The following is a 13,047-nucleotide window of genomic DNA, read 5'->3' as shown; positions in this document are numbered from 1 at the left end:
ACAGCTTTCAGAAACTGTGTGACAGAAACAAGTAGTGCTGTTAATTAATTGTGATTAATCGCATCCAAAATAAAAGTTTTTGTGCATGATATATGTGTGTGTACTGTGTAAAGTTATTATGTATATATAAATACAAACACAAACAGCATATATTTTGAAAATATTTACATGTATTTATTTATATATATTCCGATAAATTACAGGTATATCATATATAAATATATTTAATATATAAAGTAAACATATTTTTCTTAAATATATACATGCATGTGTGTGTATTTATATATACATAATAAATATACACAGGACACACATATATGTCACCCTGGACAACAAAACCAGTCATAAGGGTCATTATTTTTGAAATTGAGATGTATACATCATCTGAAAGCTGAATAAATAATCTCTCCATTGATGTATGGTTTGTTATGATCGGACAATATTTGTCTGAGATACAACTATTAGAAAATCTGGAATCTGAGGGAGCAAAAAAATCTAAATATTGAGAAAATCTCCTTTAAAGTTGTTCAAATGAAGTTCTTAGCAATGCATATTACTAATCAAAAATGAAGTTTTGATATATTTACGGTAGGAAATTCTTAATATCCTAATGATTTTTGGCATAAAAGAAAAATGTATAATTTTGACCCATACAATGTATTGTTGTCTATTGCTACAAATATACCTGTGCTACTGATGACTGCTTTTGTGCTGCAGGGACACATATTCTACGTAAACAAAAACTTTTATTTTGGATGTGATTAATTGTTTGACAGCACTAGTGACAAGTGATGATTTTGTAAGCAGTTGAGAAAAAGTGTAATGGAGCTGTAAGAGTGAGACTGATGTCTGGATGAGGAGGAGCTCTGCTGGTGCTGATGCTGCAGCTCTATATAAGCGTCCGAGAGCATCAGAGCATCAGTGTGTGTCGAGATGTCCGACTCTCTGCTGTCCGCGTGTGTCCTCTGTCTGCTGGCGCTCTCCGCGCTCTCATCCGCCTGCTACATCCAGAACTGCCCCCGAGGAGGCAAGAGATCCCAGCCAGAGCCCGTCAGACAGGTACAGACCAGCATCTTCATCATCAGCATCATCTTCATCATCAGCAGCATCTTCATCATCAGCATCATCTTCATCATCAGCATCATCTTCATCATCAGCATCATCTTCATCATCAGCAGCATCTTCATCATCAGCATCATCTTCATCATCAGCATCATCTTCATCATCAGCATCATCTTCATCATCAGCAACATCTTCATCATCAGCATCATCTTCATCATCAGCAGCATCTTCATCATCAGCATCATCTTCATCATCAGCATCATCTTCATCATCAGCAACATCTTCATCATCAGCATCATCTTCATCATCAGCATCATCTTCCTCATCAGCAGCATCTTCATCATCAGCATCATCTTCATCATCAGCATCATCTTCATCATAAGCATCATCAGCAATACTGTGGACATTATAAGCAGCTTTATAAGCAGTTTGAGAGAATCCGGAATGTCTTTCATTTCAAGTTCATCTGCTAAACATTCACACTGTGTTTCATTTAAATAAGCTGAAACATTCATAATATTCATCACTGCATAAAAAATATAACGCACTATTAGCAACAAAATATTTGTAAATATTTCATGTTGATTAAGTATTACACTGTGTCTGTTGTAGTTTTATGTTTCATTTGTATTTCAAACTAAAACTGAAACCATAAAAAAACAAAAACATTTTTGTTACTTGAAATAAAATAAATGTTAACTGAAATAGAACACATTCTATAAAAATTACACTTAATTCATTTCAGCTTGTTGGAACATTTCTCATATATATTTAACTTGATGCATTAAAATGAATAAAACTGAAAGAAAGATGTATAAAAACACATATAAAGACATTTAAAAAAAACAAAAACAAACGTGTGTTTCTCTGTTCTCTGTCTCTCTCTCTGTGTGTGTGTGTGTGTGTGTGTGTGTGTGTAGTGTCCGGCGTGTGGTCCGGGGAATCAAGGCCGTTGTTTGGGCCCCAGTATCTGCTGTGGGGCCGGTCTGGGTTGTCTCATCGAGTCTCCAGAGACGCTGAGCTGCATGGAGGAGAATCTGCAGCCGGGCCCCTGTGAGACAGGCGGGAGATCCTGCGGGGCCCGGGGCCGATGCGCAGCTCCAGGCGTCTGCTGCGACTCCGGTGAGCAAAATATCCCATCATGTCACATTACACACAAACTCTGATCCTTGAACTCAATCTCAAGCTCTGCACATCTCACTACGACAGGTATTTGTGCCTAATGCATGTTTTCTGTCTTCCAGAGAGCTGTGTTCTGGATCCAGATTGCTCTGAAGACGTGGGCTCTCATCAGTCTGAAGACGGCGTGGCTCTGAAGGGTGTTTCTGGAGAAATGCTGCTGCGTTTGCTCAATCTGGCCTCTCGGAGACCAAGACCCTTCTGATGCGATCCGCGTCTGTAGCTCCTTCATTCACACGTGTTGCTCTGCTCAGCGCTGTCTGTGTAAATACTGTATGTAGTAAACGGACGTGAAAGTCAATCTGTTTGGCTCGTTTGTTATTTCAAGGGCTTTGGTTTGAGTTTATTGTCCCAGAAGCTGCGTGACCCGTTTCTGCCTTTGTGTGATGATAATTCAGAGATTTCTGAGAATAATTACCCATCTAACACATAATCTCCAGCCCAAAGCAGCCTGTGGCCTTTCTGGGAGCTCCTGCAGATCCTCCAACTGTATTTCTGAGTCTGACAGATCCTGCAGATCAGGTTTGAAACCCTTTTATTAAAAGATGAATTAATTATACATGGTATTTAGCTTTACGCTTTAATCACTGTAAAACCTGGAAACCAAAGGCATTCAGATGATTTACCACAGATATCAGAAAACCAGAGGAAGGAGTTGCATACAAAAGAAAAGGAAAGTGACAGAAGCACAAGAGAGAATTAAAGCCAAACACGTGCCGCAGGTTTCATTTTGACAAGATATTATTTTGGTCCGTTACAAACAACAATAACAATAATGATGATAATAATAATAATAATTAAAATAACGGTGCTGATCATAATTGTTACTACAGACAAAAATAAATAAATATAACAAATATTTTTTAAGTATTAAAATATAATATTTGTATGTTATGTTATATTATATATTAATTTACAAATAGTTGGAATACATATACTATATATATATGTATATATATATATAATATTTTATTTTCAAATATGTTTTTTATTATGTACAGTATAATAAATAATATAAAAAACTGGTGTAGAAACCATCTTCACTCAGAAACTTCACTTAAATTTCACAACTAATTGTTTGTTTTAATTATCAATAGTTAACATTTTTAAATAGTCTTTATATATATATATACAGTGCCCTCCATAAGTATTGGAACAGTAAAGACAAAATTGGTCTGTTGGCTGTGGAGTCATTAATGTAGCATTAATTCTTCAGATATTAAAAGCAGGGAATGTGTCGTATCAGTTATATCCATTACTTCTGTATTCTGAATCTTGCATTCGATGATGACACACACAAAGCTTGGGCTCCTAAATATTAGATCACTTGCACCCAAAGCAGTTATTGTAAATGAAATGATCACAGATAATAATTTTGATGTACTCTGCCTGACTGAAACCTGGCTTAAACCAAATGAATATTTTGGTCTAAATGAGTCTACTCCACAAAGCTACTGTTATAAACATAAGCCCCGTCAGACTGGTCGTGGCGGCGATGTGGCAACAATATATAGTGATATTCTCAATGTTACTCAGAAAACAAGATACAGGAGGTTTAACTCATTCCAAATACTTCTGCTTAATGTTACACTGTTAGATATGCAAAAGAAATCTCTCCTATCTCTTGCTCTGGCTACTGTGTATAGACCGCCAGGGCCATATACAGATTTCCTAAAAGAATTCGCGGATTTCCTCTCAGATCTATTAGTTAATGTTGATAAACTGCTAATTGTCGGAGATTTTAACATTCACGTTGATAATACAAATGATGCGTTAGGACTTGCGTTTACTGACCTAATAAACTCTTTTGGAGTCAAGCAAAACGTCACCGGGTCCACTCATCGTTTTAATCATACGCTAGATTTAATTATATCGCATGGACTTGATCTTACTGATATAGATATCGTACCTCAAAGTGATGATGTTACTGATCATTTCCTTGTATCGTGCATGCTGCGTATTACTGATATCAATTATATGGCTCTGCGTTATCATCCGGGCAGAACTATTGTTCCAGCCACCAAAGACAGATTCACAAATAACCTGCCTGATTTATCTCAACTGCTCTGTGTACCCATAAATACACATGAACTAGATGAAATGACTAGCAACATGGGCACTATCTTCTCGAATACATTAGAAGCTGTTGGCACCCTCAAATTGAAAAAGGTTAGAGAAAAACGTACTGCGCCATGGTACAACAGTTATACCCATTCTCTCAAGAAAGAAACTCGTATTCTCGTCAGCCTCATCTGTAAAGCATGGTGGAGGTGGTGTCATGGCATGGGCATGCATGGCTGTCTCTGGAACAGACCCTCTCAACTTTACTGATGACTTTATGTATGATGACAGTAGCAGAATGAATTTGGAAGGGTACAAAACCATCTTGCCTACCAATATTCAAGAAAATGCCTCCAGATTCATTGGGAAGTGCTTCATATTGCATCAGGACAATGACCCAAAACACCCTGCCAGTTCAGTCAAGGACTTTATAAGGGCAAAGAAATGGAAAGTCTTATATTACCCAAGTCAATCTCCAGATTTAAATCTGATTGAACATGAATTTCAGCAGCTGAAGAGGAGAGTAAAGGCAGAAACTCCCCAAAACAAGCAACAATTGGAATTGGCTGCATTAAAGGCTGGGAAAAGTATTTCAAAGGATGAGAGCAAGAGTCTGGTGATGTCTATGGGTCCCAGACTCACTGCTGTGATTGTGTGCAAGGGATCTGCAACTAAATAATAGCTTTTAATCTTTTATATCTGCCTTATGTTCAACTGTCCCAATACTTATGCTCACATCAATGAGTGGGATGAACTCTAAATTTTCTTGTAAGGTCTTGTAAGGTCAAGGGTGAAACTCTGCTCCTGTAACAAAATCAAGAAAGAAAGTAAAACAGACAAGCTTGAACATCCGATGCAATTACTGAACACACCCAGTGACATGTATCTGACCGTAACGAACAACATAAATCAACACACTCCTGAGAAACACTCCTAATGACATCAGCATCACGCATAACCTGCAGCAAACGGCTCCTTCACATTCACCTGAATGAGGCGCTGCGGGGAATATTTCGTCTGCTATAAAAGAGATTTCATAACTGATTTGTAAAAGTGTTTTCTTTAGTGTGATTGCTGATGAGTCCGGGCAGGCCGGGTTATGAGGGCGGAACGGGACTCGCATGCATGGCTTTAAATCAGCTTTTCTCTGTTCATTCACACTCAATGCTGTTCAACCATGGAGCTCAGAGTAACGTCTGTCCTGCTGCTCTTCTGCGTCACCATCATCATCCTCACCAGCACTGAAGGTCAGAATCAAACAGATCTCACATGAGGATCATCTTTACCACTGTATATTGTTGATGCAAATTGCAAAATGTAATATTGACTTTTATTAAATGTTTAGGTTAGTGCAATTTAGGGTTATGCATTTGCTGCTTTTACCTAAAGTCAGTCACATTTATTTCTATAACGCTTCATACAGTACAGATTCTGTATTCTCTAAAAACACAAGTATTGTTATTCAGCTCAATTCAGCTCAGTGTTGATTACATTAATACAATGTGCACATTTTTTATTAACCCTTGCAACTTTTTAGCAAGTTTTTTCTCAGAATTGCAAGATATAAACTCAGAATTGCAAGTAAAAATGTCAGAACTAGTATTATCGGTTTTATTTTTACTTCATGGCAGAAAAAAATAAAATGAATAATAAAAAAACAAAACAATTGCAAACTCAGTCATAACTTTTTTCTCATGGGTTTATATCTTGCAATTCTGCATAAATAATTTGTATTATAGTTGATAAAAATGAAAGTAATTACAACTTTTTGCCTCAAAACTATGAGAAAGTCAGAATTTAGATTAAAAAAAACTAATCACAATTAACTCTTTTACTATTTAACACAATTAACTCTTAATACAATTTTTGTTTCATGGCAGAAACGAGCTTCATGTGTTCCAATCATTTTACCTCGGAGAGGATTTTTGATTTATCGTATGCTTCATTGATCTGAGCTCATGCACCTCAGTTTTTGAGCCAAAACCATCCACAAATAATACCTTTTCACTCAAAAACTGAGGTGCATGAGCTCAGATCAATCATTTTTAAAAAGCATAATGACTGATTTACAAGCAATTTTTAAAAGCCCAGTCATTTCTAACCAGAAATTAGCAGCTCATGCATTCTCTGGGACTGGAACCCATGCTACAGCATCAGTATGCTCCTGTAAGTCAGAACGGTGTCAGTAAAGCCAGAGACACACATACCTATAAAGCAGCTTGAATAGACGGTGAGTCAGTGTGGACAGCAGGGACACTGTCGTGACACGCACCGCTCTGCTTTATGGGAACATCAAATAATTGCCCTATAATTGAAGACTTGTCTGTCTCTGCCCTTCTTGTTTTTTGAGCTCAAAACATCCTACAGGAAGTGTGTGCTTTTGTTAGGAGAAGATTTAACTCTCATTCAATACCAGATGTTGCTTTTGTTCCAGTGGATGCCATTCCAAGTTGTTGTTTGAGAGTTTCAAAGAAAATCCCTTTGAGAACGCTGCTTTTGGTCTCCAAACATGAGATCCAGCACAAATCTGGTCCCTGTGACATCGATGCACTGATGTGAGTGTTTAACACACAAACACAAGCCAGTCCTGTGCTCCTGTATTAACTGTGTTTACTGCTCTACAGATTAAACATCAAAAACAAGTGGATCTGTGCTGATCTCGGAGTCTTGAGAAGATTGAAGAAACTCAAGCATCTCAACTCCAAACGGACTCAAGCAAAGGCTGAATGAACATCATCATCTGTCTTATAATGCAGTAATCTACCAGCGGTTTCAGCACTTGTTGCATTGCATGTTTTAAAAGTCCTTATATTTTTTTATACAAAATTGTACTACAGTATTCTGTTTATAATCTTTGCATGCTCTGCTTTTTAATGCAATAAAAAAAAATCAGTTTTGGCTGTATGTTGGTTGTTTTTTCACATGAACTCAAACAAATTAAATGTAAAAAATAATGTGAGTTATAACTTTACATGATTTAATGAGCAATTAGGAAAGTAGGCTGTGTGTAAAACACAACATTCAATCAAACAAAAACATTAGAGCATTAGACTTTTATATTCTGAACACTTCTCAGATACTGTTTTTAAGTCTTGTTTTTACATACATTTACATTTAATCATTTAGCAGATGCTTTTATCCAAAGAGACTTACAAATGATGACAATGGAAGCAATCAAAATCAACAAAAGAGCAATATACCCAAGTGCTATAACAAGTCTCAGTTAGCTTAATGTAATACACATAGCAAGATTTTTTTATTTTTGCTTTTTAATAATTATGTAATAAACAAAAAGATACATACTGGACTGTTTTGGCCAGAGATATAGAGCCAAACACCTGATCACATTCTCATTGATTAGTTGTAGACTCCTCCCACTCACCCCTCCACCAATGAGAACGCTGGATTACTCATTGATTGACTGATGTAGACTCCGCCCACTCACATTATAAGTGCATGAATACAGCTGGACGCAGCTGCTTTATTTATTATTATCTAACAAAATAGTTCTGTAGTGGAGAAACTGAGTTGAGCTGCAAACATACAGGATCTGCATAACTGAACAAAACAATTACTTCCATTTAACACATTTGATTTATTAAAACCCCTATTTTAATGTCTTTATTTATTATTTGTGCATACTGATGGAAGTAGAGCTGTGAGGAAAATGGGATCCAAAAGTCTGAGACTACTTTTAGTTTCTTTTCTTTGTTTTTTAAAATTCATCCATTCATTAAATGTTATATTAAAGGGTTAATTCACACAAAAATGAATTTACTCGCACTACTACAGGTTTGGTGGATGAGTAACCAGGATTGTCATTTTTGGGTCAACCGTCCCTTTACGATGAGTAATTTATGTGGAAGTTGAACTGAAAAACAAACACATCTGAGTTTAAGGTTCTCTCGTTTTAGGCCCGGTTTCAAAGACAGGTCTTAGACTAAACCAGGATTAGGACATAGTTCAATTAGGACATTTAAGTACTTTTTATAAACATGCCTTAGAAAAAGCATTACTGGTGTGCATCTTAAGACAAAACAAAGGCACTGATTTATTTTAAGATCAGTCAAGTGTATTTCATTTGAAACAGCTCAGAATTACATTTTAGTCTAGGACTAGTCTTAAGCCTTGTCTGTGAAACCGGGGGTTAATGACAGCATCTGCATAAGTCACATGATCAAAAAGTTAGTCTTTTTTTTTCCTTTAATAATTTAAGTAAGATTACCCCTTGTCTATTACCCCCCCCCCCCCCATATTTATGTTTATGTTCATTTAATGTTTTGTCGTTGTTATTCTGTCTTACATGCTTTAAACTGTACATTGCTTTATATCTGCCTTGTACTTTTTGCCTTGTAGCTACTTATATGTGATGGAACTAAAGAAACAAACAAACTAAAAACTCTTGTCTATTGCTAGCTGCTCAAACTAGTTCTTAAGAACATAGTACATAGCCTAGGTTTATGAAACTGGCCCCAGAATATAATTATTATTATTTTTTTGATTACTTTCTTCCTTTGTTGGACTTTTACACTGTTGTTCGGAGAATGACGCTTGTTCAGTCTCTACCTCGTTCCCTAGTCCCTATATAGTGAACACCACATGCTGTGTAGTGCAGAAGGGCATAGTGGTGATTTCTCAGCACCGGGCGCTATCTAGTGGAGGATTCACCATCAGACCGAACTCATTCATACTACAGCAAACACTATATTATATCTGACCCTGCAGCACAAAAGCAGTCATGAGTAGCACAGGTATATATTGTATATATTGTCTTTTATGACAAAAATCATTATTAAGTAAAGATCATGTTCCATGAAGATATTTTGTACATTTCCTACCGTAAATATATAAAAACTTCATTATTGATCAGTAATATGCATTGCTAAGAACTTCATTTGAACAACTTTAAAGGAGATTTTCTCAATATTTAGATTTTTTTGCTCCCTCAGATTCCAGATTTTCTAATAGTTGTATCTCAGACAAATATTGTCCGATCATAACAAACCATACATCAATGGAGAGATTATTTATTCAGCTTTCAGAAGATGGCATTCAGGTAAAAAGATGCTGTAAGCATCAAATGTTTAGTCTTTCAGCCCAAAAACACATCAGCAGGCTTATAAACACGGAAAACGACTGAAACAAGTCAAATTCATTATTCAGTGCTTTTCATAAAACACGGAAACAGAAACGAATAATGCTTATTGCCTTAAAGTCCGTCTCTGATTCGTGATTAACAAAATGACTAACTAGCCTAAGTGACTAGTTTCACCTGTTTCAGGTTTCACCTGGCCAGTTTCATCTCTTATCATCTCATTTGCAAACCCATCTATTTTCTCACTGATTTACGGTTTTATTCCTGTGATTCTTCCATTTATCTGTTATTTGTTTCCCATGTTTTCTCCTTCTGTAATGCATTTGTTAAAAGATGAATACAGTTATCATCAAGTACTATTATTATTTTAATAAGAGGCACTGAATTAGCACACAATAATGAGCAAGTACACCATAAAACCCTTTTTTTTTTTTGGCCTTACCTTATATCCTTAAGGTAAGCAAGCATATAATAATTATTTGTATTTTGATTCTGTCACCTATACGGAAAAAAATACACATATATATTTCAGAGGCAAGAAAATACACTTACAGTCTTATTAATTATTTATTTTTAGTCAGCTGTGTTAAACGTTCACACATGTTATAGTGGGGGCTTGATACATTTATTTCAAAATATATATTTTTTTTTTTCAAAAATATACAAAGAATGGATAAAAAAAATGAAGCAAATTTTTGATCCTTTTTTGGTAATATTTAAAATATTTTTAGATTTTGAAATACTTTAATCAAAATACACACACACACACACACACATATATATATAGTGTGTGTGTGTGGGCGGGCAGGACAGATTTCCCGGGAAACTGCATATTTTCATATTTCATCCATGTGTGCGTGTCATATCTGTAAATAAAGATGGTCAGGCTGCTGCTAAATGAAGTGGATATAGCTTGAAAACGAAGCTCGAACAAGAAACAGTTTGCATGTGAAAATGTAGAGCAACATGATGCGTAATAAAACACGAACCAACATAGTTTGTGTAGCATTTGCTAGCTTCACAAAACAGTGTTTATGTTGATAACTGCCAGTCTCTGAAACACTTCCTTCTCTGGTCTGTACTGGCCTATAAATATCCATGAAAAGTTATAGTTTCCACCGTTATCTGATATGAATAGCAGTCATTCATTATATCTAAAGTCAGCAGTTAAAGAAACAAAAGGTAAAAACAACAGCAATCAGTTCTTACCTGCTCTGAAAGATGTTTTTCAGATATCCGTCTTTCTTTGGTTATTATTATTATTATTTAGTCATTTAGCAGGTGCTTTTATCCAAAGCGACTTACAATTGCTATATATGTCAGAGGTCGCACGCCTCTGGAGCAACTAGGGGTTAAGAGTCTTGCTCAGGGACACATTGGTGTCTCACAGTGGATTCGAACCCGGGTCTCTCACACCAAAGGAATGTGTCTTATCCACTCCGCCATCACCACCCTGGTACATTATATTTGGTACAGAAACCTTTGTTTACAATTACAGAGGTCAGACGTGTCCTGTAGTTCTTGAGCAGGTTTGCACTGCAGCAGGGATTTTATCCCACTCCTCCATACAGGTCTTCTCCAGATCTTTCAGGTTTTGGGGCTGTCGCTGGGCAAACACAGAATCTCAGGTCCCTCCATAGGTTTCCTCTTGGGTTCAGGTCTGGAGACTGGCTAGGCCACTCCAGGACCTTGAAATGCTTCTTACGGAGCCACTCCTTCGTTGCCCTTGCTGTGTGTTTGGGGTCATGGTCATGCTGGAAGACCCAGCCACGACCCATCTTCAATGCTCTTACTGAGGGAAGGAGGTTGTTGCTCAAAATCTCGTCTTTTATACAGGTAACGAGTTCAAACAGGTGCAATTAATACAGGTAATGAGTGGAGGATAGGAGGGCGTCCTAAAGACAAACTAACAGGTCTGTGAGAGACAGAATTCTTGCTGGTTGGTAGGTGATCAAATACTTATTTCATGCAATAAAATGGAAGTTAATTATTTAAAAATCATACAATGTGATTTTCTGGATTTTTTTTTATATTCTGTCTCTCAAAGTTAAGGTGTACCTACGATAAAAATGACAGATCTCTCCATTCTTTGTAAGTGGGAAAACTTGAAAAATCAGCAGTGTATCAAATGCTTGTTTGCCCCAGATTCATTACACATACACAGGTGTTTATTAACTCTGACCCGACTGCTTCAGCTCGGACCTGTCCTTCAATGCAGAAGGATACACGTTTGTTCTGCTAAACGACGTCTTCACGGCTGCTAATGGAGTTTACACCAAGGAGAAACTGGGGATGGAGGTACATGACAGCTTTATGACGGCAGGAGTTATCAGTGATGGATGATTTCTGACAATAACTAACTGTTGCTTTGAGCTTTGCCACATGCATCATATCTCCTGCAGCAGGCTGTCAGATATCAATGTGACTAGGTGTTATCAAATAAGTGATACATTTTGGTTTTGGTTAAAAATACACTTTGCAAGTCGTTAGGTGTAAACTTTACAGCTTTAACATCACACCCTTGTGATTAAACACAGATCTGCAGTTAAACCTCGTGTGCAAACACATATGAACTCTTGCCTTCATTTTCTGTCGTTTCAGGGTCTTGGTAAATATGGGGTTTTGTTTTATAATGCTTTTATCATTATTATCCCGACGGTCCTGGCGAGCGCTTACACTGGAGATTTACAGAAGGTGAGCGACTACTTCAAGATGAAGAAAATTAAACCATAGAAATGAGAATTTGAACACATAATATTTTCTTCTTGTTTTAAGGCTTTAACCTTTGAAGGATGGATGTCTGTGATGTTCATATTTCATTTTTTATTGTCTTGTGTCCAACTCATGTTTACTCAACTCATTTCTCTGACTCCACTGGCATATATTTATTCTTGTTTTAATCATAAACTCAATTTATTTTGAAAAATATCTCAGAAAACTAAACTTCATATCTTAGGTTATTTTGTTTCTCCAGTAAATATATTTTAATTTAAGGATCTTCAGGCATTTCCACTGGAAAACAAGACAAAAATAGAGAAAGAATATCATTTTTGCAGTGCGATCGAAGCCATTGTTTGTAAAATGAATGAAAAAGAGACTTTGTTAGATGTATTTAAGCATTACTAATACAAGACATTGACATTTAAAGACCATGTTAATGTATTTTGTTTCCTTTATTACTCCTTAAATTTTCGTTACTTGGTTTTAAAAATATGCCTTCATAAAATCTGCAGAAATGTTGTATATAATATAAAGTTAGCCTATCATACTCCATAATACGTGTCCCTGCAGCACAAAAGCAGTCATCAGTAACACAGGTATATCTGTAGCAATAGACAACAATACATTGTATGGATCAAAATTATACATTTCTCTTTTATGACAAAAATCATTAGGATATTAAGATCATGTTCCATGAAGATATTTAGTGAATTTCCTACCATAAATATAAAAAAATAATTTGATTAGTAATATGCATTGCTAAGAGCTTCATTTGAACAACTTTAAAGGACATTTTCTCAATATTTAGATTTTTTTGCTCCCTCAGATTCCAGATTTTCCAATAGTTGTATCTCAGACAAATATTGTCCTATCATAACAAACCATACATCAATGGAAAGATTATTTATTCAGCTTTCAGATGATGTATA

General features: G+C 36.1%; 1 protein-coding gene across 1 annotated transcript; it reads left to right on the top strand.

Annotated features, from left to right (window-relative positions):
* Positions 1–933: 933 nt before the first annotated feature.
* Positions 934–2,446, top strand: LOC306849357 (vasotocin-neurophysin VT 1-like; the record flags this gene model as incomplete). Its single annotated transcript, XM_079384315.1, has 3 exons — positions 934–1,059; positions 1,983–2,184; positions 2,307–2,446. 3 exons carry the CDS (start codon positions 934–936, stop codon positions 2,444–2,446), a joined length of 468 nt encoding a protein of 155 aa, XP_079240441.1.
* Between the last annotated feature and the right edge of the window lie 10,601 nt (positions 2,447–13,047).

This window comes from Barbus barbus (genome assembly GCF_936440315.1).
Source record: "Barbus barbus genome assembly, chromosome: 29".
Taxonomy (NCBI): Eukaryota; Metazoa; Chordata; class Actinopteri; order Cypriniformes; family Cyprinidae; genus Barbus; species Barbus barbus.
The sequence above is the reverse complement of the archived record's forward strand: the minus strand, read 5'-3'. Positions and strand labels throughout refer to the sequence as shown.